The sequence below is a fragment of the Folsomia candida genome, unplaced genomic scaffold (assembly GCF_002217175.1).
Source record: "Folsomia candida strain VU population unplaced genomic scaffold, ASM221717v1 Fcan01_Sc043, whole genome shotgun sequence".
NCBI classification, from domain to species: domain Eukaryota; kingdom Metazoa; phylum Arthropoda; class Collembola; order Entomobryomorpha; family Isotomidae; genus Folsomia; species Folsomia candida.
The window spans coordinates 423,360-448,540 of record NW_019091235.1 but is presented as its reverse complement, the minus strand read 5'-3'; the positions used below and the strand labels follow the sequence as shown (position 1 = coordinate 448,540).

General features: G+C 39.1%; 3 protein-coding genes across 4 annotated transcripts; all 3 read left to right on the top strand.

Moving 5' to 3' along the window:
• Positions 1-8,596: 8,596 nt before the first annotated feature.
• Positions 8,597-9,080, top strand: LOC110861586 (protein krueppel-like). Its single transcript, XM_022110716.1, has 2 exons — positions 8,597-8,979; positions 9,038-9,080. Exons 1-2 carry the CDS (start codon positions 8,597-8,599, stop codon positions 9,078-9,080), a joined length of 426 nt encoding a protein of 141 aa, XP_021966408.1.
• A 5,862-nt stretch (positions 9,081-14,942) lies between these two features.
• On the top strand, positions 14,943-17,535 carry LOC110861585 (zinc finger protein 626). Its single transcript, XM_035844850.1, has 4 exons — positions 14,943-15,644; positions 16,343-16,648; positions 16,724-16,802; positions 16,966-17,535. The coding sequence occupies exons 2-4, from the start codon at positions 16,614-16,616 to the stop codon at positions 17,371-17,373; spliced, it is 522 nt and encodes a 173-aa protein (XP_035700743.1). The 5' UTR covers positions 14,943-15,644; positions 16,343-16,613; the 3' UTR covers positions 17,374-17,535.
• Positions 17,536-17,744: 209 nt separating this feature from the next.
• LOC110861584 (zinc finger protein 37-like) lies at positions 17,745-23,312 on the top strand. Of its 2 annotated transcripts, none has more exons than XM_022110714.2 (11): positions 17,745-17,879; positions 18,026-18,120; positions 18,198-18,421; positions 19,020-19,388; positions 19,453-19,524; positions 19,593-19,854; positions 19,974-20,792; positions 21,108-21,416; positions 21,496-21,574; positions 22,064-22,979; positions 23,165-23,312. In XM_022110714.2, exons 2-10 carry the CDS (start codon positions 18,041-18,043, stop codon positions 22,463-22,465), a joined length of 2,616 nt encoding a protein of 871 aa, XP_021966406.2. In that variant the 5' UTR covers positions 17,745-17,879; positions 18,026-18,040; the 3' UTR covers positions 22,466-22,979; positions 23,165-23,312. The 2 variants fall into 2 exon arrangements, with proteins under 2 accessions (XP_021966406.2, XP_035700738.1); XM_035844845.1 differs by having other exon boundaries at positions 22,064-23,017.
• The last annotated feature ends 1,869 nt before the right edge of the window (positions 23,313-25,181 follow it).

The following is a 25,181-nucleotide window of genomic DNA, read 5'->3' as shown; positions in this document are numbered from 1 at the left end:
CGATTTATATGTAGGTCGAAAAACCGCCAATTTTCGAATTTTGAAAGTCTTGATGCATCAAAATGTTCATATTCATGAGGGAAGTCAAATGTCAAATGCAAGTTGGTATCTACTTCTAGATACCGAGTGTACATTGACCTTCTCATTTTTCCCAATTTTCTTCCCCAATTTTTGAAGGGGGTGTGGTTGAATATAATTCAAAAACAGCTATGCTATATTAATCCCCCCACCCAAAACTGAATTTGTAATTTTTTATGTGCAATTTGGTGAAATCGATGCGAAAAAGACTTGCACTTTTGGCTCATTTTGTACCACTAGGGGATCTCGACTGTATACTTAAAATTTACGAACCACACCCCAAATGTGCGTGGTCCCCTCAAGCTATTCGGATTTGGCATATGGCATTATATTTCCCTCAGCTCAAGGGACGGGCTACGCAGAAGGATATAATTTTTTATTTACAATACAACCCCATAGGTGCAGAAATAAACGCCACCGATTGTACACATACCTGTTCAGAAAAACTTTTTTCATTCAAAGATCAGTCATCCGATTTCTGACTGAAGATTTTCATTCACGGTCATTTTCTTTCAAGCTCATTTTATTTTACATCATCTGGCTTCATTTCTTATTTCGCTCCATGTATTAAGCATAGGGTGAAAATTGAAAGGGGTGAGAGATCATTCACAGTTACCCATCTGAAATGACTGAATCATTCACTCATTTTCATGCAAGTCACGGGAAATTCATTTTCAGTTACTATCATTCTCTATCATAATCAATCATATGAATGACTCGTTAATGATGGGTCTAATTTGTTATATATCTTCTGTTTTGTCAGTGTAAGCTTGAAAGCAACGAGATTTGAAATAAATTCATCGTTGCAAAGGATATGGTGATGCAATTCTTTAGGTAATCAAATATCCACCTTTTCAGAGCGTTTATGCAAATGCAACACGGTCATCGCCATTTTTAGGGGACATGATTCTTTTGTGGTTAGCTTGTTAGTTCTGTAACAACATAATGCTGATTCGACGATATTTGTTACCACAACGTGCTATCTATGACCAGGGATCCGTGATTAAATAATCGTGATTAAGGATTGGGATTAAGGATTAATAATCCTTAATGCTTAATCCCAATAAAAAATGTGTGAAATTATTCCTTAATCCCGACGAAACATTTACACTCCATTAATCCTTAATGCTTAATCCCGACGAAGCGTGCTCAAATTATTAATCCTTAATCACGATTAGGATTAATTCTCATGAGAGATTAATCACAAATGGAGCGAGGTAACAGTTATTCTCAACCATTCTATACTTTTCCACACTCTCTACTTTCCTGAAGTTCAAGTGTATTATATTCTTAACTTTAAGTTGATGCTTCCATAAAAATACTGATTCAAAAGTTAATCTTGGCGAACAGTAACCTAACTGAACTGAAAGATTTGCCATTTGTTTTGATTGGCAAATTTTTTATGTCGAAGAATTTGATAAGTCTTGCGGCTCTGTAAAGGCCAAGGGTATAGCTTGTGCACTAAAACTTGCCATAATTGATATGAATATTAAGCCAACATCAAATTTTATTACGTACTTAACGTAACATTGCACAAATACATTGCATTGTATGCATTTGACATATGAATATCGCTGTGTCAATAATTCAACATAGCAAAATAAAAATTATATTTGTTAAATGTAAAATGATGTATTTATGAAATTGTTTTAGGTATTTTTGTAAATTGTTGGATATGCGTGTAAGATTGCCCCGTGACGTGGTGGTGGTTGCCATGGTGACGTCAGGGTGGAATTTTTAGGTGCGCGTCTCTCTTTGTTATAGTCGTAGTGAGTAAGTAGGTAGAAGAATTCTACACAGTCGAGTTTTAGTCGTTGTCAAAGTCAGACATTTTGGATTTTAGTCGTCGTGGTAGGAAATCAAGAGTAAGAATTGTTAATTCTTTGTAATTGATGTCCACGATTAATTTGTTAATAGTAAGTCACCAATCAACTCGTGTTAGTGCAGAGCTCTGAATTGTGTTGACAATTTGATAATTTGTTGAAAATAAAATCCAGTTTAAGTAGATAAAATAATCGTATATTCACTCAGTCACTTTCTTTAATTCCAACGAGCAAGGCACAATTAAATATTCGTAAAGACACTATTCTCCGGGTAGGTGATAGCTTGGTTTTTACATTAGTGGTGACCTCGACGTGATTGCTCGTTGGGTCAGTTTTAGTTGAAAGTGGACTAGTTATAGTTGGTCAGTGAGTTGTTACCTTTTGAGTGAATTAGTTGTACGTGCAAAAGACTGTTCCGTGGAAATCCTGTGCTATTGTTGCTGTCTGGAAGAGGAGCAGATTGAATTGGTGTACGTGCAAAAAGTGTTCCGTGGAAATCCTGGGCGATTGTTGCTGTCTGGACGAGGAGCAGATTCAAAGGAGAGGATTCACATCAAGCCTTGCCTCATTGAGGACCCGACCCTGAGTGTTCGGGGGCTGTTCAGGTGATACCTTTCTAGTTTTTATTGTTGCTGTGAAGTAGTCCGTGAGGAAGGAGTGACCGACCAGATTGACATCGGCGTGTCCGACCGAGAGGAACTTCAACTTTATTCGTCTATTAATCAATTACTGTCTTGCCTCGTTGAGGGCCCCATCCTGAGCGTTCGGGAGCCATAGAGGTCGGCATTGTTGCTGATTGAGTTAATAAGCGTGTACTGTTCTAATTGTTTTGTTTGTTGGATTTGAGATAACATCATGGATCGACTGAAGAAGGCGAGGGCTCCAGTTCGAGCTTCCATTACCAAGACGGTGGATGGTGTAGTTGCTGAGTTGGCGAAAGATCCAAAGGACTCGAGAGAACTTACCATCAAGTTAAGGAAGTTGGAATCCCTGCAGACGTCGATCAGAGAACATGATGAAAAAGTGCTTACCCAGATGTTGGATGACAATTGCACGGCGGAGTCTTATGGGGAGGAGAGTGCAGTGAATGAAGAATATTCAGATAGAATCAGAGTTTCTATCATGGATATTGAGAAGATTCTTAATGCAGAAATCCGTCCACCAAGTCCGAGTGCAAGTAGCAGCTATGTCACCGTGAATGGGGAGCGTATCAAAAAGGATAGAAGCTTCAAACTGCCCAAGATCGAGCTACAGAAATTCGATGGGAGTTGGAAGAATTGGTTGGGGTGGTGGGCGCAATACCGTCAGATTCACGAAGATGGAGAGTTACCAGTCAACGTGAAGTTTCAGTATTTGGTGCAAGCCATCGTCCCCGGATCAGAAGCAGAGAAAGTGATCAAGATTTATCCGCGCTCGGATCAGAATTATCCATTGGTGGTTGAGAAGCTGAAGTCCCGGTTTGGTGATGAGAAGATTTTACGCCAAATTTATATTAGACAATTGTTGGGCCTGGCTATCAATAGCGCCGCGGATTCAAGAGAAGATGCCGACGTGGAAGAATTGCATGACCAGTTGGAAGGTCATTTGAAAAGTCTCGAGTCTTTGGGGAAAGTTAGTGATCCAAGTGAACTCATTTATCCATTAGTGGAATCCAGTCTGCCACAGCAAGTGTTACTCCGTTGGCAGAATAGTAACTTAAGGGTACGCGAGAAGAAATCGGATTCAACTTCTGCTACCAATTTAGAAAATTTGATGGAGTTTTTGCGGCTGGAGGCACAGAATGCCAAAGAAAGAAAATTTGTGCTGTCAACCTTCAGGCAAAGTCCAGTCAAGAATAGAGAGAAAGTTAACGTGTATGCAGAGAGTGAATGTGAAGATTTCCCCACTGCTGCCGGTCTCTATTCAAGTCATCAAGCTGAGCAGCGATGTGTCTTTTGTGGAAAGTCGAATCACAAAAGCCAGAAGTGCTATAAGGCTCAGACATTACCTCTCGAGGAGAAGAAGATCCTGGTGAAAGAGAATCGGGGATGCTTCATCTGCCTAGGAAGAGGACATTATGCAAATGACTGCACCAAGGAGGTCAGTTGCCAAACTTGTGGACGGAAACACTACTCTGTGATGTGTCCTGGTCAGGTCCGAGATGAGGAAGTGACGTCAATTAATGAAGATGAATCAAGTAGTTCGGTGGAAGAAACCACCACAAACTTCAGTCAGGGATGCAAAAGTAAAGTTGTCCTGATGAAGACGCTTCGTGTCAAAGTGGGCGGAGTAAGTGGAGTCAAGAAGGAAGTCCGGCTACTTTTCGACGAGGGAAGTCAGAGGTCATACATCAGGACCAAGACAGCCCAGGAATTGAAATGTCAAGTAGTGGACGAGTTGACTCTGCAAAATAGCTTATTCGGTGGACATGTGACTAGCACCGAAGAAAAGAATTGTTACCGGGTCACTACCAGCGGTATCGATAGGAAGGATTGTGCGAGGATGAATCTCCAGTTAGTCAACGAGGACTTTATTTGTGGAGCATGCCCAGCAATCCCACCTGGCCCTTGGTGTAAAGAGTTGGCTCGGAAAAAGATCCACACGACAGACACTTCAGCGTCGGAAGTCGACATATTGATAGGAAGCGATCTGTGGGGAAGTTTGATGACCGGAAGAATGGTCAAACTTGGTTGTGGATTTATCGCCGTGGAATCCGTGTTTGGATGGACTATCAGCGGAGTGGTTCCAGGTGTCAACAATTGCAAGTTGAATTACGCTGGTGTCGTAATTAGTTCAAGTAGAAGGAAGAGCTTTGTAGAGAAAAGAACTCAAGAGGAGCAACAACGAGTCGAGAAGACTACTCAAGATAAACGTGTAAAGGTCGACGAGTTGAGACGGTGGGAGCGAAGTGTTGTGGGGGTTCCCAGAATCGGCCAGCCTGCCATGAGGGGGTGCGGATTGGGAAACGGCAACAGCTACACTCCAAAGACGTCAAGATTACTCTCGACAGCAAGGGTACCTGGTCTAGTCAGTGACAAGTACCGAAATAAAGTGTCGTGTGGGAAGATGGAAGCTTGTAACCCCATCGGATTCAATCGTCCAGCCATTATTAAGCCGAAGATGCTGGTGCAGAAAGTGGTGGAGAAGAATGCCGAATGGTGGGAGCGACCGAATACAAGGATTCCAAGAAGATGTCAAGAGAAGAAGCAAGTCCAGAAGGAGCCGGAAGTTGGTGGTAAGGATCAAGATAGGATCTCGAAGAAACCAGGGTGGTATCCGAAGTGGAATTTGTAATTTAATTGTATAGTATAATTTGAATTTGATATTGCATAATTTGTTTTTAGAATAGTTCTTTTGCTCTCACAAAAGAAGGTGGGAGTATGTTAAATGTAAAATGATGTATTTATGAAATTGTTTTAGGTATTTTTGTAAATTGTTGGATATGCGTGTAAGATTGCCCCGTGACGTGGTGGTGGTTGCCATGGTGACGTCAGGGTGGAATTTTTAGGTGCGCGTCTCTCTTTGTTATAGTCGTAGTGAGTAAGTAGGTAGAAGAATTCTACACAGTCGAGTTTTAGTCGTTGTCAAAGTCAGACATTTTGGATTTTAGTCGTCGTGGTAGGAAATCAAGAGTAAGAATTGTTAATTCTTTGTAATTGATGTCCACGATTAATTTGTTAATAGTAAGTCACCAATCAACTCGTGTTAGTGCAGAGCTCTGAATTGTGTTGACAATTTGATAATTTGTTGAAAATAAAATCCAGTTTAAGTAGATAAAATAATCGTATATTCACTCAGTCACTTTCTTTAATTCCAACGAGCAAGGCACAATTAAATATTCGTAAAGACACTATACTCCGGGTAGGTGATAGCTTGGTTTTTACAATATTAATCCTTAATCAAGAATTAATCAGGATTAATTAATCCTTAATCCTTAATCCCGAATCCATAGATAGATTTTCTTCATATTTGGTACAAAATGATCTGAATAGGTTGTATTGTTTAGATTCCTAAAGAATTTTAAATTCAAGGTCAAAAAAGCGTTCGCACTAAATATAGGCCAAGTCTCACATAACCCCATAACCCCATAAGTGGGGTACCATTTGAAAGGTCTTGGCGGGAGAATTGAAAATATATACACTTTGTGGGGTCTGGGACCACCCCCTGATTATATGGAGGCCGATGAATATTATTGAGTTTTCATCAATCTAATTGCAATGTTAGCTCTCGATCTGCTCCTGTGTTAACGTTTGTATACCTGGAAAACCTGAAATAAATAATGCTCCTCGGTCTCTATTAAATCAGGGGGTGGTCCCAGACCGTATAAAGTATATATATTCTTAATCCTCCCGCCAAGACCTTTTCAACGATACCCCACTTATGGGGTTATGTGAGACTTGGCGTTTTGGCCTTTTTTTGTTAGTGCGCAGAATTTGTTGACCTTGTAAAAAATTGAAAATTTTTGAAAATACAATCCATTCAGATCATTTTGTACCAAGAATGAAGAAAATCTACCCAGGATTGATGAAATGGGAGCTATTTCAAGAATGGTGACGAATGAGTTAACTTTATAAGTGGACTTCATGTCATTTTGAGGTCAAGGAGTACGAATAGGGCCTAGCGCTTCCGAACAACCCTAAAGCATGCCCTGGGGATTGTCCGTTCGAAGTTTTCCCGCAGTGGGCCTTTTGGTTGCTTCACAATGGAGGGAGAAAGTTGACAAGTTTTGTCGAAAGCAGTAGTGCTTTCACCCATGCCATTACATAGAAGGGGTCATGGAAATTTTAAAAGCTGATAAAATCGAATATTTCAATCCCGGTGAACAGGTGTTTGAGCTAAAATACCGGAAAACAAAATAAGATGTTTTTTTTTACCGGCGATAGCTCATGGAGATCGTCAGAAGTCATTCTGCATTTCAATTTCCCTGGTCACGGTACAATTTGATTTTCCCCTGTGGGAGTGGCTGCATAACTAAGGAGGAGAACCTCACTAGTTGCCACACACAGATCTCGATTCCCTTTGGATGTGTTGGAGCATCCCACGAGTGAACAAGAACCCCCAAGTGGTTTGATGCCATGGCCACATTTGCGCCCGCTACGCCCACTTAAAGGCGCCAAAAACACGAAAATCACCATTTTCAAACGCTCGCCAAAAATCCAAATTAATCCATAAGAACTTAACTGGCTGGATATACAGCTAGATACTTGTCGCATGGGAGTGGCTACATATCAAAAAAATTAAATTTCCACAGGACGTGGTGGCCGAATGACAAAAAGTTTAAATTTCTAGAGGGACGGGAGGCTGCGTAGTTAGTTTAACACTGAAATTTCCAAAAGTAAGGTGGCTGCATCGTAAAAAGGTTAAATTTCCTAAAAATAGGTATGTATTGTGTGTTGTTGGTGTTGAATTTTTACTGCTGCGTAGCTTCAGCGAGTTACTAGAGGGGAATTTATTGGTTAAGCCAGCAATCAATTATTTATCTCATTTCGCATTAGCCATCGATTTTCTTGTCTTGAAAAGTCGCCGAGGACCACATCCACTGGGGGAGTGGTTCATAAATCTTAAGTATTCAGTCCAAAGCCCCTCGTCGAGCTGATAAAAATGGTATACCACATTACATGGTCTCGTCGAAATCGAAAAGTTGCCAAGGACCACACCCACTGAGGGAGTGGTCCGTGAATTTGAATTGTTCGATCAGAATCTCCTCATCGACCTGAGAAAAACGATATATCACTTGACGTGCTTTCGAAGATTTACACGTGTTGACAACCACACCCACAGGGGGTGTGGTTTTTTTAAATGTCAATTACGGTTCCGTGATCGCCTTGATTCGCTGAGGAAAATGATATGTCACATGAGGTGGTTGCTGAGATTTACAAGTGTTTCGAAAACCACTCCCACAGGGGGTGTGGTTTTTTTTAGTTTGAACTTTTTAGCCTTAATCGCCTTGACGAGCTGAGAAAAATTATATATCACATGCGGTATTATGTTTGGGTATTGGATAAAGCGCCAATAGCCACTCCCTCCGTCCCCCGGGGGTGTACGCCAAAGCCATGTTGATAAGACGAGGGCGATGGACAAGATTATATGGATTGGCGACGTTTAATTTAGGGAAAAAGACGGAACAGAATGTTTTGCTGTTCAAACAGTTTGAGCGTGCTGTGTGCCACAATGACTCCAATGCAGGGGGTGTGACCAACTAATCGCGACCTAATTATTTCAAGCATTTACGATGACCTGACTATTTCAAGCTTTGCCGCCAAGATTTGGCGCCCAGTTCTGTTGTAGAATTTTCAAACTCGATACAGAATTGGGTCTTGTTTTTTTGACCTTGTGACCTTGATTTCGAGGGGTGGGACCGAATTTAAAAAAATTGAGAATGTATATTTTGCACAATCGTCACAGGTTTTCAAAACGTACGCCATTTTGAAAATCCATCAGCAATTCAGGAATTTACACCCGGGTCCTTCGAATCCCGTCAATTTTAAAATTCCACACGGAAATGTTACTTGCGACCTTGCTTTCGGGTGGGTGGGGCTGAATTTTAACATTCTGAGAATATATATTTCGAGCGAGGGTCAAAGTAATTAATTCATGTAATTTTTTCACAAAAAAAATCAAAAATACATTTTTGCAAAAATAACACCCTAACCGGGATTAGAACCCGAGGTGTACTGCGTCGCCACGTGGCTGTACTGCCTGCATGCCGGTAGAATATGGCAAGTTTTCCAGGCATGGAGCGAACCCTCCACTTACGAACTGCCCACGAAGAACTTGTCTCTCATCAATGTGGAATTTGTAAAAGGAAGTTCCGTCACCAAAGCTACCTCGGTGCGCACATGGTGATGCGGCACAAAGATGGGGATAAGAAATTGTCCTGTGTCAAATGCGGGAAGAAATTCTGCCTCGAGGAGAACTTGGCGAGACATTTGAAACTGCATGACGTCGACGGGACGAAACCCGTCGTTTGTGACCTGTGCGATAGGCGATTTGAAAGTGAGGAGCGTCTTAAGAGCCATTTGGAGTCAGTAGCGCATTCAAGTCCGTTCGAGTGTGCTCAATGTCCACAGAAGTGCAAGAATAGGGTGTCTTTGGAAAGGTATTTAATAGGTTTTATTTTTTATGACATTTGAACATTTGTCATCCCCAAAAACCAGCGTGTGGCTGGACCCTGCTAAAGAGGGTCTGATAAAAATTTGACCCTCTGCTGTCCTGCGGGTTAAATTTTTTGTTTCTTCAACCTTTTTGCACATGTTTGCATATGACAATTTTTGAGTTAGATTCAAAAAACACCCAAAATAAATTTGAAAAAGGGGCGAAATTCATCGTCGTGGTGGGACTTCTTTTTGATCCTCCACCATTAGGGTAGGTTTGATCAGAGATCCGTGGTTAATGATGTTTTTTGTGGGAGTAAGGATTAAGTATTAATTTTATTTCGCCATTGATTAAATAATTCCATTTGCTGGGATTAAGGATTTGTATTAATTCTCAATTCTCTGAGATTCGGGATTAAAAATTAAATTAATTAATCCCCTTAATTCTTGATTAAGGATTAGTGTAATTTTTATTTTAGTGCATTTAATGCAGTTTAATAGTTTATTAGCACAACATGGGAATTTTGATATGTCAATTACATATAAAACAAACAATATACAGGACGTCAACTGTTGCATGTCAAATGGGCAGTAAAATGTGGTACTGGCCTATAGAGATGTGCATAGGGCAGGGTATACCCGAAAAAAACCCTACCCTGCCCTACCCTATAGGGCTTTGGGCGGGCGGGCTTTTATTACCCTGAATTTTTAAGGGTAGGGTAGGCTAGGGCTTTTTTAAGTAGGGTATAGGGCCGGGCGGGCTTTTTTGTATGTACACCAATATGCTGTAGGGCAGGGTAGGGCTTTTCTGCTTTACTATAACGCAGTCAACTGTCACGATGCATAAGCATCAGACAAAGAGAGAAGCCAGAACATGCGTACAACAATTGTAAAAGTCGGGGAAAGTTCTACTTTCTCCGACTCTGCATGATAAAAAGAGTGAGGTGATCAAGAGAGAATTGGTTCTGTTCTGTACTGTCAACTTTCTTTCTGAATAAACATCTAATCTGTACTTCCATTGAAACCTATCCGAACTCGTATCACGTCCCTCATTCGGCATTCCCACACACAATTGACTTACAAATTGGTGTCTGCAGCGAGATTTTGGGATAGTGTAAAATTCTGCAAGAAGAGCAGCAGAAACTACTGGAGACTACTGCAACAGGAACATATTTTGGAGAATTGTTCGTTCTACAAAAAAATTTTTCAGGTAAATTGATGGATGATTAATTGTATTTCTCTGCAAATTCAACACAACTGTTGAAAAATTTAAGAACACAACTGTTCTTCGCTTCCATTATACTTTCTTTTCTTTGCAGTAGCATGTCGTTTCTTTTATATCTCGAATCGTCTCACAACTGAGACACTTAGGTTTTTTTAAAATTAAACAATTGACGTCTAATTTTAGTTGCACTACTGCAACTCTCTTCGTTGCACAACTGCAACTATTTCCTCACCTTCGCACTAAAATTGCACCACTGCAATTAAACCTGCTCTTCTTAATATTGCACCACTGCAATTAAATCTCTTTTTGAAATTGGACAACTGCAATTAATTACTGATTTCGTTCAAAAACTAATTCCTGCTCCCTTCATTACACAACTGTAATACACCGAAACTGTCCTCTTTTTGCCCACCACTTTCCCCGATTCAACAAGAAGAGAAGATGTGTGCTATCTCCTGTTGCCAGATGTGGATACAATTAGCCATACTAATTGCCATCGTTATCTGTATGGCTATGGCATTTGAAGATGTCCAAGCATTTTTGACCACCATCATCAAAATAATCAAACATTTCGTTGAATCTCAACTTGCCTCGTGGAAGACGGAGGACGAAATCATCTAAGGAAGAAAACATTACTGTTTATATCAACTGCTCCAAAATGCAATCTTATCCTGGCCAGATAATATTCAACCTTTTCAACTAAAATGATTGGATGCCAAGCAAACAGACAGACCTCACCAACCGTATGTTGGTGATATAGTTTCCCATTCTACACGGTACCGCTTTGGTTACAACTCCACTCAGTAAAAACCGGATTACTGAGAGCAAAGACAAAAAAGGAAATATAGAATTAAGAAAATAATAGAAGAAGTAAATAAAGCAATGAGAAATTGAAGAATTGATAAATACAGTGTGAACGGTCCACCAAAACCACAGGTTCACGATTCCTGGCCAGAAGAAGCGGACGCCGTCCGGGAACGGTTATTCTGCGCGGGAGCAGTGTCCGACTTAATAAGATTAAGAAAATGGAAAACAAGATTTCTGAGAAACAAATTGAGTAAAAATTTGAATCAGCAAATGGAAATTATATTGCTGAAATATAAAAGAAGGACTCTTGATTAATGGAAAATTGAAGTGATATCAAAGATTTTGAGTGATATCTCAACTAATTGTGATTACAAGAAATATCAGTACCATAAGATTATTCCCCTAGAAATAAACTACCGTAAATAAAGAGTTAAATAAGAAATAATTATAATCATGTTTGACCCTACCGAGAAGCGTGAAGAAGAAGAGGAGGAGGAGGGAGAAGAAGAGGACAAGCCTCTAACTCAGGAAGAAGAAGCCGAACTGAATAAAATAAAAACAGAAAAATTAATAGCAGACGAAAATTTGGATGAAGTATTTAATCAAACAAGCAAAAAAATTGAGAACTTAGTATTGGCATATAAAAAACACCGTTTTCAATCCACCAATTTGGATGGAGAAGCAGGACCAGCGCATTATACATTTAATACGGGAACAGTCTTTCAAGATCCAAACGCCGGAAAAACTCTTGAATCAATAACGAAACCCTCAAGATACACCGTTAAACCTCCAGAATATCATGGAGACGTTGGATCTGACCCCATGGATTGGATTGAGAGTTACAATTTAATTGCAAAATGCAACCATTAGACTGAAAAGATGAAAGTTGACCTTTTCCCGTCATTTATGAGGAAAAACGCTTTCGCATGGTATATTCAAAATACCACTCAAAGAGAGCGTGAAGGAAAAGGTGACTGGGATTGGAAATCCTTAGAATCTTCATTTCTAAATAGTGGAGGACCAATTGAGACGAGACACGAAGCAATCCAATATAAATTATGGCATACAAAACAAAAGAAAGAAGAAAGCTGCTATGCTTTTGCAGTGCGAGTGGATAATCTTTGCACACGACTAGAGAAGGACATGTCAGACAAGAAACGCATAAATTACATAAAGAGAGGACTTAAACCCGCTGTCCTTACTAACCTAAATCTACACAATCCAGAAACCTTATCGAAATTGATGGAACTACTAATCAAAGCAGATGAATCAACTATGCTGGCAGAACAATTAGCTGAACGTCATGAAACCGACCACAACGAGATTGTATTAATGCAGAGCTCTCGACCCGGGAAAGACAGGAGACCCATATACAGAACGCCACAAACAGAGAGAGAGGTATCTTCTTATACATCTAATCCTGGGCAATCTTATTTTTCTCCACCACGTCAATACTCCGAGCAGACTAGAGAGTATCCCTACGAGAGAAATGCGTATCCAAAAAAACAACCAGATTTTCAACAATATCCAAGACAAGATCAGACCCGTGAAAAAAATGACATGAGCGGAACAAAACAAGTCTCATTTATGGAACCACCCGGACGATACTCTCCTCGACCTCAACGTGCCACTTGGCAACAAGGACCAAGACGCTGTTTTGGCTGTAATGAAATATGGCACATACGATACAACTGTCCTTTAAACTATCGAGAGGGGGAGAGAGGACCCCCAGGAAGGAATCTCCCTCACTACCAGAATACAACGTCAACTTACTCCAACAATCACTAACATCAATTCGAATACAAATTCCTGAATTAAACCAACCACATCTTGTAGCAATATTGGATTCTGGATCAGATATTTCTTTAATTAACGAAGAACTACTTAATGAGATACCTTACGTATCAACATCCCAGTCAGACGTCATAGTGTATGGAATTACAGACAAACCTATATTCTTGTCTAAACAAATTATGGTCAATCTCCAAATTGGAGACCAAAACTTTCGAGTTAATTTATTCCCAACCAAGACGAAGATATTCCAAGTCCTATTAGGAAGAAATTTTTTGCGACAGTATGGAATTACATTAGATTTCAAAAAGGAACATTTAGTCATGGAGACAGGAGAAGTAATCAGCTTTCTCCCCAATCGTCCCAATTTACTTAAGTCTCTTCCTTTATTCGATCAATCTGTGATAGCTGAGGAGAGGAATGATGAAATAAAAATAAAAGCTCAACTTGACAGTAGCATTGTACTTTACCCGATGGCTTCTTGCAATGTTGAACTCACTCACAGTAAATTAGATGATGGAATTTATCTCGTCTTAGTTAATTTGTATCTATTCATCAGATATCACATTGTTGTCGAAGAAGTGGAAAGCAACATGAATTCGAAATTTTAAATCATAAAAATGAATAAAAAACTGTTTCAAATCCACTAAAATCTCTTGAAAGCATCGCTTTGATAACGAACAGTTTGATTTACAATGGAAATAGTTTGCATCGTATAGTTTCATCATCATTTCTATTTTATTAACAACAATCAGTATCGAGTGTGAAGGTGCACCCGGTACATTTTCGGTCATCTTTAAATTAAAAATATTAAAGCCAGGGTATTCGGCCGCAATTTCCACTGGGATGAAGAGTTTTTCCCAGCTATCCTCCAATTCAGCCAGCAAATACGGGGAAATGAATGTCTTCTCAAGGTAGACGCATCTTGGCTGCACAGCCCCGTATTTAACATACTACAATAAAAAGAGTATGCTCTATTCAGTATGCATGCATTAGTTTACAAAAAAAAGAGAAAGTCTTACCCGATTGACGATATTATTTCCTTGTAATCTCATTTTCAAATGTGTAATAATGATGTTAAAGCAGCTCCTTCTCGTTTTAAACTGTTCAAGTCCACTACTGTTGGTAAGTTATTATGCGAATTAAAATTGGCTTCCAATGCATTCCTTAAATTCCACCCATTACATTTTGAAGTAGGAGCAACACCACATTTATTTCGTATTTCTACATTCCGATCGGCAGCTTCTTTCACAAAAGAATTCATAAAAACACTGCTACAATCTCCACGCAGTCTATTCAACTTTAAACACATAAATAAATCCAATTGAAATAATTGAGTTCTCATCAGAGGGGTCAATCGATTGTAAAATCGGAATTGTTCACTTTTGCTTTTATTTGTCAGCCGTCCAATTACTTGCATCCACCCCTTTTTAGTCCTCAGAGAAGGAAAGAGACCTACTTCTTCTTGTCGCTTCCAATTTTTAATTACAGGATACAAAACCTTCAGTTTTGGAATAATTTCCGACGGGGGATACACTCTCTTTTTCACCATTTTTATGAAATTGATAGGTTACTTTCTCCAGACCTTTATTTTCAAACTCCAACAACATACTACACCGCTGGGGAAGAATGCATAGCTGCACTTGCATGGGAAATAATAAATTACAGCGAAAAAGATGCGGTAGAGAGGGGACAATATCTAAAATCTAGTTGCTATCCATTCAGGAATGGAGGGGAACTTGTGGTCACATTAAAAAGACATAAAACCATACAATTTCAGATTTCGGGAAAGACCCTCTTTGGCCCAATTACATACATTTTACCCAAATTCTAAAAGTCAACTGTCATCACAAGTCTCATGAAAATCGACACATACAATACCCGCAGATAGTTATACTTTTACATGCTTAACCTTGTCCAGCTAAGTTTCCCTTTGACACTCACTATTTGCATTCAAATTTAGTCCAACGACTAGTTATTTAGCATTTTATTAACATTACCGTAAATGGCGAAAAATTTCAACACCTAATTAAATCTATAATAATAATTGGAGTTATGTAAAATAATATTCCTAATAGACCTAGAAGATTCCTAAGACTAATAAGAATCAAAAATTTACATTTAAGCAAATCCATCAAGTAGTAATTACTATTTTCCGTAAGGAATATTGAATGTACATGTGTGTGTGTTCGTTCTGGTATTTCTCTTCTTCTCTCCCTCTTTCACCCATTTATGGACGAGTTTGCTGTCTGGGAACAATTCGCTTTCTATGTATTCCGTTAAGCTTTTGTCAGCTATTAAACACAATTAGTGCATAGCAAGCAAAAAAAGATAAGGAAGGGAAGGATGTCACGATGCATAAGCATCAGACAAAGAGAGAAGCCAGAACATGCGTACAACAATTGTAAAAGTCGGGGAAAGTTCTACTTTCTCCGACTCTGCATGATAAAAAGAGTGAGCAGCATTCACTCTTGGTTCTGTTCTGTACTGTCAACTTTCTTTCTGAATAAACATCTAATCTGTACTTCCATTGAAACCTATCCGAACTCGTATCACGTCCCTCATTCGGCATTCCCACACACAATTGACTTACACAACCATCGAGCAGGCCATTAGAAATGAGACGCGGGACTATTTTCGTCATCTTTCTGCTGTATTAATTCACGTGTGTTACAAGTACTTAAAATTGATTATACTATGGAGATTGACTACTCCATGTTGACATTTGTTACTGGTGTGGCGACACAAAATTTGGAAAGTTGCAAAAAGTTTCTTGCGCCACATCCCATAGATATAAGAATTGTTCAACCACAGGAGTACAAGAGCCAAGAACTTCATTTTTATCAGGTGGAAACGTAACGAAATTAACTTTGATTTACAAAATTACTAGACCATTTTTAAAGTTTTAATGTCATTATAATTTTTTTAATCGTCATAATTGCGAACTAATAATATATTAATATTATTAGTTGCTTTAAATGATTTGCATAAACAATTATGAATAGGGCCTGGGCCCAAAGCCCTATAGGGTAGGGTAGGGTTTTTATTGATAAAGAAAATCTAGGGTAGGGCTAGGGCGGGCTTTATTTTTCCAGGGTAGGGCAGGGCCGGGTTTCAATTTTACCCTACCCTATAGGGTAGGGTAGGGCAGGGCTGGGCTAAGTAGGGTATAGGGTAGGGCGGGCAATGAAAAATGCCTGCCCTGCACATCTCTACTGGCCTAACATGTTCATTGCCTACCTAAAAATGTATGTGGTCTACATTTTTGAAGGAACAAAGGGATTCATGGCGATTAACGCTTCACACAACTTGTTTGCTTAGGGGTTTGTGCTTGTAATCTAATTTGACATTTCATTCAATTTAACTGAGCGTGATGGTTCTTTTTGGGAATGGGTGTTCATGATTTCCCAAAAAAATGTGGTCTAAATTGTTTTAGGGGGGTTTTTTGAAGAGGAATCCGCTGTTCTGGAGCAGATAAATACGCGTTTGCACGACCAGAAATGGTACAAACGTCGAATCTAACTTTATTTCCTTCATCATTCCAGACACTTGAAGATCCACACCAAGGAAAAAACTGAGAAATGTCCTCACTGTGATCACACTGTGGGCGACAACTACACCTTGCAGCGCCACATCGCGCGCGCCCACCCTGCCGGACCTACTAGTCATATTTGCGACATTTGCGGGAAAGGATATTATCATTCCGCCGACCTCAAGGGCCACCTTGCCCGTCATGAGGGGACTTTTCGAAAGAAATGTGACACTTGTGGCGAAACATGCGCGTCATGGAATAGCTTACAAGCTCACCTTGTCAAGATGCATGGCAAAGATCCGATGGTTTGCGACGAATGGTAATTTCATTGTTTCAGCCACTAAATCTTATATGGACTAATGGACACCAAGTAATTTTTGTCATTGTGCAAAAGCGGAGCTACTTTTAGAACGTCGAAAGGCTTTAACCTGCACAAGAAAGCCCACGCAGGTGACAGAAGACACAAATGCGAGGTGAAAATTCGGAATAAGATAAAACAACTTAATTTTAACATTTCTGAGATTCGCAGAGTCTTAATGTTAAATTTCATGAAATGGTTTCTGGAATTAATTTTTGTAAGAAATGATATGAAATGTCTTTCATTTTGATTTTAAAATTGTATTTATCTTTATATAGACTTCTGGGGCCTGTTTTATGAGTAGGGGGGATCTTAACATTCACATGAGAAGTCACACGGGCGAGCGACCATTCCCCTGCCCCCACTGCGACAAGGCCTTCAAGACAAGGTCGCATTTGACCAAGCATGTAAAGATTATCCACACTCCCGGCTACATTGCACCCACCCCGCACAAATGCCCCCACTGCGACAAAGGATTTCAATCTCCTTTCATCCTGAGATGTCACATTCGCCAGGCGCACACGGGAGAGCGGCCCTTCACCTGTGACAAGTGCGCAAAAAAGTTCGCGGTCAACTCAGCGCTAACCACGCACTTGAAAACGGCCCATGGCGTCGTTCCTGAGAAGAAAGACAGGTTGCCAAGATCGAAAAAGGATGCGTTTCAGATAGAAGAAGCAAATGACTAAATTAAAATTTGTAATTTATTTTGCTAAATTTTAATTTGTGTCGTCCTGAAGCTATATATTGGGGAATTAATCCCAACTATAATTAAGGTGCAATTAAATTTAACTTGAAATTAAATTAGCAAGCCTTTTATAATATGTTCACTCACATGAATAAATAACTGATGGAGCTACAAAATATGTTATTGACATCTTAATTTAAATCCATGATTATTTGTGAAAAAGTGACAATTTTAAACGATTAATTTCAAATTCATGATTTAAAAGATTTATTTAATTCAGTAATTTAGCTACAAGTTTTGCATGAAAAGCTGAAACAAGTTTTTCATGAAACTTTACTTTCTTTCAACTTCATTTTTGAGACGTTCTCTGCTCTTTTTTGGCACGAGTTTGAGTTCGGCTGATAATTTTGTAAATAATGAATAAACAAAAACAAACCATGCTGCTGCATTTTCACCAGATTTTTATCTTCAAAGTTAACTAAAAAGAAGCAATTTGTCGTTTCAAGGGTAAAGTACTTATTTTTCATTATCCTATAATTCGCACGGTATTTAATAGCTGCATTTTTACATTAAGTATTTATGTAAATTGTAAATAAGTTCAAAATCTGTCAATTTTTTCAAAATACTAATACCACATATTTAATTTATTTTAGGAAATCACAAGGAAAATGAACTACCAAGGTTGTTGCTCGATTCCAAGTTGCGTCGAGGCCTACCGAAAGGTTGCTGAGCATCTGTCTTATCACAAGTGTGTAAAAATATGTAATTAATTATATCAAGTTCAAAGGTTTACAATTATTTTCATCCTCGTACATATGTAAACAGGTTCCCACCCAATGGTCCACGACAGGAATGGATAGATGTGATTCGCGACATTAAGAATGAAAATAACTGGCAACCGACGAAATTTGCAACGATTTGCAGCCTTCACTTTCCAGAGAAGTGTTTCAAAACGACCCAGTTTAGAAGAAATCTATCCTCAACAGCCGTTCCATCTCTGTTTTTGCGCCGTGATAATCCAATTGAGAAGCAAATAGAAGATAATCAAGGTAGGCAAAAGCTAGGGGCCCGTGATGACGGGGAACTCGAAAGTAACACAAAATTTCTCTTCTGAAATGTTTATTTTGTAAAGTAAACAAATTATTGATAAATGCAAGTAAGTATTGCATATTTAGTTCTTCTAAACTTTTTTTTACATTTTTAACCAAGGAGTTTTGTCTTGTCCTGACTCAGGACTCCTGAGTTTTGTTGTATTTTTGTCAAAATTAAGGTTTTCATTTGGTTTGAAATGAAACGTGTGAATTTATGAATGTATGTACATATTTACATGATACACAATTTGTCAAAAAATTAGGCCAGATTTTTTACCCGTCGTATTTGTGAATGCAATATTTCCGAAGTTTTTTTTTATATAATTGGCGTATCGGTTCGTGTAAGCTTTTCATTTGATCGCCACCGTCAAAGTTTGTATTCCAAAGTTTGTAGGTGGGGTGTATACCCTAATTTTTATAGATCACCAAAATTTTAACATTTTTACATACCTGTTTCTGATAATTTGAAATTGTTGTACATATCTATATGTAAACAAGTCGTAGTTCCGAAAATGTCACATATTTAATCGTAACGTACATTTTTATTTATTTCTAGATTCCTTCGACATGACGAACCAGGAGGTCTGCCTCTTGTGTTTAAAAGTTATCTGTGACACGGTAGAAAAATGCGCACAACAAATCAGAGCGAAAATCCTCTTCAGATTGGTGACCCCGTGCCATCAAAATTCCAAATCTGCTGAAGTTGAAGATGACGAGATATGCCAATTTTGTACCGATTGTTATTTCCTCTTGAGCACAATAGGAGAAAATAAGAGGCAAATTTCACTCTTGGAGGAAGAAATTGGGTCAAAAGTTAGGGAAATTCAGGCCACAATTTTGCACACTTCGTCCTCTTCCCATTTACTGCATAATGGAAAACAAAACATTATACAAATTCGTGACATGCTTCTGCTGCGCGTGACAGGTGAGAAGTTTTAAAAATAAAATTACTTAATTTACATACTAATTGTGTATGATTTTAATTTGAGGTGAGAACGAGGAACATGACAACAATTTTGCCTCCAACGAGCCCCAAGTCAAGTTGGAACACATTTTTCCAGGTTACAAATTTGCTAATAAATTTAATTATTTATTAGCACTTCTTTTACATATCCTTTCAATTAAATAGGAGAAAATATGGAAGAACATGATACAAATATTCTACCAGGTGAGGATGATATCAAATTTGAAGATGAAACTAATCCCCTTGGCGATGTCAGCGACGAATTACTCTACGACGACATTAATTCTTTCTGCGAGGCAAGCATGGAAAAAACAGAGAAGGAAGATTTCATTGAAGATGAAGACGAAGAATCTGCTTTTTGTATTATTCCTTGGCCTCAAACCAAAGATCCAAACGAAAATCCCAAATGTACAAAGATTAAAAATATGTAAGTGTTGAAATTCAGGTCATAATTTGTAGTTTGGTGGCAATAATATAATTTAAAAATTTTGAGGGAAATGTACTAATGATGGATTACTTACTAACTATGGATTTGCATATTTCTAGCCCCATGAAACGAAGAACTGAAGGCTCCCCTCCTTTACGAAACACAATTACGAAAAAGAATAAACTGCAGCCTGATATAACTCCAACCCGTGAATTAGCGACAATGCCACAAATCTCACCCACCACCAAAGAAGAAACCGCTCCACCCATACGTTTCAATAGTCTTGTGCAGGTCCGTGTCATCAAAGCGTTCAATCCAATGTCAAACTCTGAATCATCATCAGAAGACGACGATACAAAAGCTACACCTGACAGCGATGATGAAGATTTGGCTCCTAGTATTGAATTCGTCGACTCCATCTCCACTTCTGCCGCCATCGACCCCTGCCCCCACAAATGTACCTCGTGTTCCAAATCTTTCACGACGCAATACGCCCTTACTCGCCATTCCACCCGCGACCATAGTATCCCTTGCATCGCGCCGTCCTGCACCGCCACGTTTCGCTCCATCTCATCCCGGGACGCCCACTTGAAAACTACCCACGAAGGCATTTCCCCTCATCAGTGTAAACTTTGCAAGGCTAAATTCCGTCGACAAAATGGTCTCGCTGCTCACATGGTGATTCGCCATGAAAAGGGAGAGAAGAAATTGACCTGTGTCAAATGCGGGAAGAAATTCTGCCTCGAGGAAAATTTGGCGAGACATTTGAAACTACATGAAGTTGAAGGGATCAAACCCGTCGTTTGTGACGTGTGTGACGCCCGATTCGAGGACGAGGCGAGGCTTTTTCGACATGCAGAGTCACACCAAGCGAAAACTGATAAGTTTCATTGTCCATATTGTGGGAAAGGATACACGGATAAGACAGCTATGGAGAAGTAAATATTTAGCTACACTGTTAGAAATCTGGTATAGTAGGGAAGATATCGACTTGTATTAAAGTTGGTTCTGCTTGGTATTAAAACCATTCCGGTGGTTAGAAATTTACTACCGATGTGGCAAAACTTTAATACTGAGCTACTACTGCAGTATTTATCAATTCCACTATGGCAGAGTAATATATAAATACCGCTTGGTATAATTTTACTAGCGGATTTCTACAAAGTGTATAATGTTTCTGACACAGTTAAATTAAATTAAAACATGTTTGAAAAGATTGTTCAGCATTAATTATTAACTTTTTTTTATCCCAGGCATTCTCGTACCCACACTGGCGAAAAAACGGAGAAATGCCCCCACTGTGACGCCACCTTTGTCGAGAAGCCCACCCTGCAACGCCACATCCTCCGGGACCACTCTTCAACCTCTACAGCTCCGCATATTTGTCACATATGCGGCAAAGGGTTTTATCTCCCCGTTGACCTCAAGGTCCACCTTAATCGTCACGAGGGCAAAAATCGAGTCAAATGCGACACGTGTGGCGAAACATTTGTAAAATTGAGTAGCTTACAATCTCACCGTGTTAGACTGCACGGCCAAGACCCGTTCGTTTGTGATGAATGGTGAGCACATAATTTGGTTTTATAGCTGCTACAAAATGAAAGATAAATGATGAACGAATTTTTTATAATTTTCCAAAAGCGGAAGTACTTTCACGTCCGACGCAGGATTAAGAATACACAACAGGCTTCACGTGGGAAATAAGAAGCACAAATGTCAGGTAATTGTTCATAAAATACTTTTTGCCAATCCGGTTTATTTTTCGCAGGACGCAATGACTCGATGACTGCTAAAATGGTCAAAATCAACACATTTCTAATCAATTCTCGGCTCTTGGAATGTATTTAAAAATTCTGGAAGATAAATTTGTTTAAGATGCTTCAAAACTGGCTTAATAAACTCACCGGTATTTTATTAATCAACTTGCTGAATGCAAATTTGTCATCCAGAATTTTAAAATAAAATCTCAAACCCTAGAAATTATTAAAAATGTGCTGATTTTTACGAGCTTAGACTAAAATCGAGTCATCACTAAAAACGTTAGTCTACAAATTTTAGTGATGACCCTTCAGTGAAAAGTGATCACTTTAAACATACATTGCAATTTATTTCTTATGTGTGCAGTAGAGATTTTTAAATTCTTTAATTTCTTAAAATTGCTTTTCACAAATTGATTAAATTCCCAAAATTTTCTATACATTACTTACAGACTTGTGGCGCCTGTTTTTTCGGCCTGTCGTATCTCAACGTTCACATGCGTACTCACACGGGCGAGCGACCCTACCCCTGCCCCCACTGCGATAAAGCCTTCAAGACCAGGACCCCTTTGAACCTGCATGTGAAAAGCATCCACACTCCGGGCTACGTTCCTCCCACCCCGCACAAATGTCCCCACTGCGATAAAGGATTCAAAACTCCGTTCTTTCTTCGTGGCCACATCCGCCAAGCGCACACGGGAGAGCGCCCCTTCATCTGCGACCAGTGCGGAAAAGGGTTCGCGGTCAACACAGCGCTGACCACGCATTTGAAAGGGGCTCACGGCGTCGTCCTGGAAAAAACGAAAGATATGCTGCCAAGATCGAAAAAGGATGCTTTTGATGCCAAAGAATGAGAATGCTTAATTTTTTAAGCAATATTGCTAAATTTCCATTTTTCGACAGGATTAATTTATATTTTTGTAAGGAAAATTATTATTAAACGGAGGACATTGTGTTTGATATTTAATAATTATGTAGAGGAATATTTAAGTAAAATGTGTCTGCTTTGCTCATGCTACAAATTAAATAAGAAATTGCTTTAATTGTATTTAATATATGAACCTATATGAATAATTTAATAGCTGATGAAGCTATATAAGCTATAGCTGATTAGCTGTTGATAAAAATAATTTCAAAATATTTTATTGACATGTTAAAATCCATGATTATTTGTACAAGAAAATGACGCTATAAAAGAATATCATTAAAATTCGAGTTGCATGAAAATTTGTTTCCCTTTGTCTTCATTTCTGAGACTTTTTTTGGCACGAGTTTGAGTTCTGAAAGTAAATAAAAACAAAACTTGCAGCTGCGTTTTCACCTAATTTTTTAAGCTAAAAAATTAACAATTAACTTGTCTTCTCATGGGTAAACCACATATTTATCATAATCCTATAATTTGCATGGTAATGACTAGTTTACATGATTAAATTTTGCGCATATTCAACTACAAATTTTGTCCGTCTGTCTGCTAAATTTTTTTTCTTCAAAATATTCAACACAATTGTAATGACAATCATTTAATCGCATCGTACATTTTTATTTATTTCTAGATATTTATTCGACATGTTGACCCAGGTGTGCCTCTTCTGTTTACAAGTTTTCCGCGACGGCGACAAATTTCCGGAAACAATTCGACTCGAAACCCTCCTTAAACTGTTAACACTTTGTCATCATAATTACAAGTCTTTAAACTCCGAACATGAATTTGACGGCGATGAGATGTTTGACCTTTGTGGCGATTGTTATCCTATCATAAGCACAATGGGACAAATTAGGAGGAAAATTTCAATCCTGGATGAAGAAATTGGGTCGAAAATTGAACAAATTCAGGCCACGATTTTGCACACATCCTCCTCCCCCCAGCTACAAAGTAATGCAAGGGATAAAATTCTACAAATTCGTGACAAGTTTTTTCTCCGCGTGCCAGGTTTAGTATTTTCGAAAATTCAATTCATTACCAGTCACTTTAAATACAACTAACTAAACTAACTATCATATCAATTAGGAGAGCATTCGGCAAATTTTGCCGAAGAAGAGGTTCAAGTCAAAGTGGAGGAGGAGAAAGAAGGGGGCGCAGATAACCTTGACCCTCTCGCTTATCTGGGCGACCAATTCTTGGATGATGACATTAAGTCCTACTTCGAGCCAAGCATTGTAAAATCAGAGGAAGAAGATTTGGTCAACTACGAAGACGAAGAAACTGCTTTTTGCATCATTCCTTTCCCGCAAACCAAAGAAAATCCTGAACGGTACAGGAGAATTAAAACTATTCGAGTATTCGAGTATTCATGTCATGATTTGTAATTAGTTTGCTTATTTATATAAAAAATTGTAAATTTTGATAAGAAGTAACTGACTATGGATTGTCATATTTCCAGCACTTCTAAACGGAAAAGAGAAGATTCCCCTCCACGAAGAACAATTACGAAACAAAATAAACTACAGGTCGACAGACCACCCATCTCTGAAGCCCCAAGGCCACGATTCTCACCCCGTATTAAAAAACGGACCGCTCCATCCGCACGTGTTACCTCTTCCCCCACAAAATTAAATCCAATATCAAACTCAGAATCAGAAGAAGACAACGATAAAAAATCTGGACCTAACAACGATTGGGCTGGGGCTTCCGCCAACTCCATCGCGACTTCTGACGCCATACACAAATGCACCAAATGTACGAAATCTTTCTTCCGAAAATGTAACCTTACTCATCACATCGCCCGCTTCCACGGCGGCATTCCCTGCATCGCACCGTCCTGCACCGCCACTCTTCGCTCCGCAAAAGAGAGAGACCTCCACTTGCCACGAGACTCCACAGGTTGTCCACGAAGGTTTGTCCGCTTTTCAATGCCGAATTTGTAAGTGCAAGTTCGAGTACCAAGGCGCCCTTGGTGCGCACATGGTGATGCGGCACGAAGATGGGGAAAAGAAATTGTCCTGCGTCAAATGCGGAAAGAAATTCTTCCTCGAGGAAAATTTGGCGAGACATTTGGAACTGCATGACATCGAGGGGACGAAACCTTTCGTTTGTGACTTGTGCGATAAGCGATTTGAGGACGAGGAGCGTCTTAAAAAACACTTGGCATCAATAACGCATTCAAAACGATTCGAGTGTACTCATCCTCAGTGTCCTCGGCGGTTCAGGAGTAGGACGGAGATGGAAAGGTATATTCGATATGGAATGCCCTGATAACTTATCAATAAAATAAAGCCAATGATAACTCATCATTTATAAGAGCCAGGGCCGTATTATCATATTTATGCAAATGTGAGGAGGCCCGCAACAATAACTTTACGGAACTCGTGTTCCATAAAAAATGTTGTTGCTGTTACAGTCAAAAAATTTTCTCTGCGTTTTTCGAAGGGATTTTAACTAGAAAAAATGTCCCGTGCAAATTTCCCGTGCAAATTTCTCAGAACAAAACTTTTGAGGAAATCACATAAACATCTAATCTAACTATTTTTCGCAATTCCAGCCACTTGAAGACGCATACTAAGGAAAAAACTGAAAATTGTCCTCACTGTGAGTACAAAACAGGCTACAATTGCACCATGCGGCGCCACATT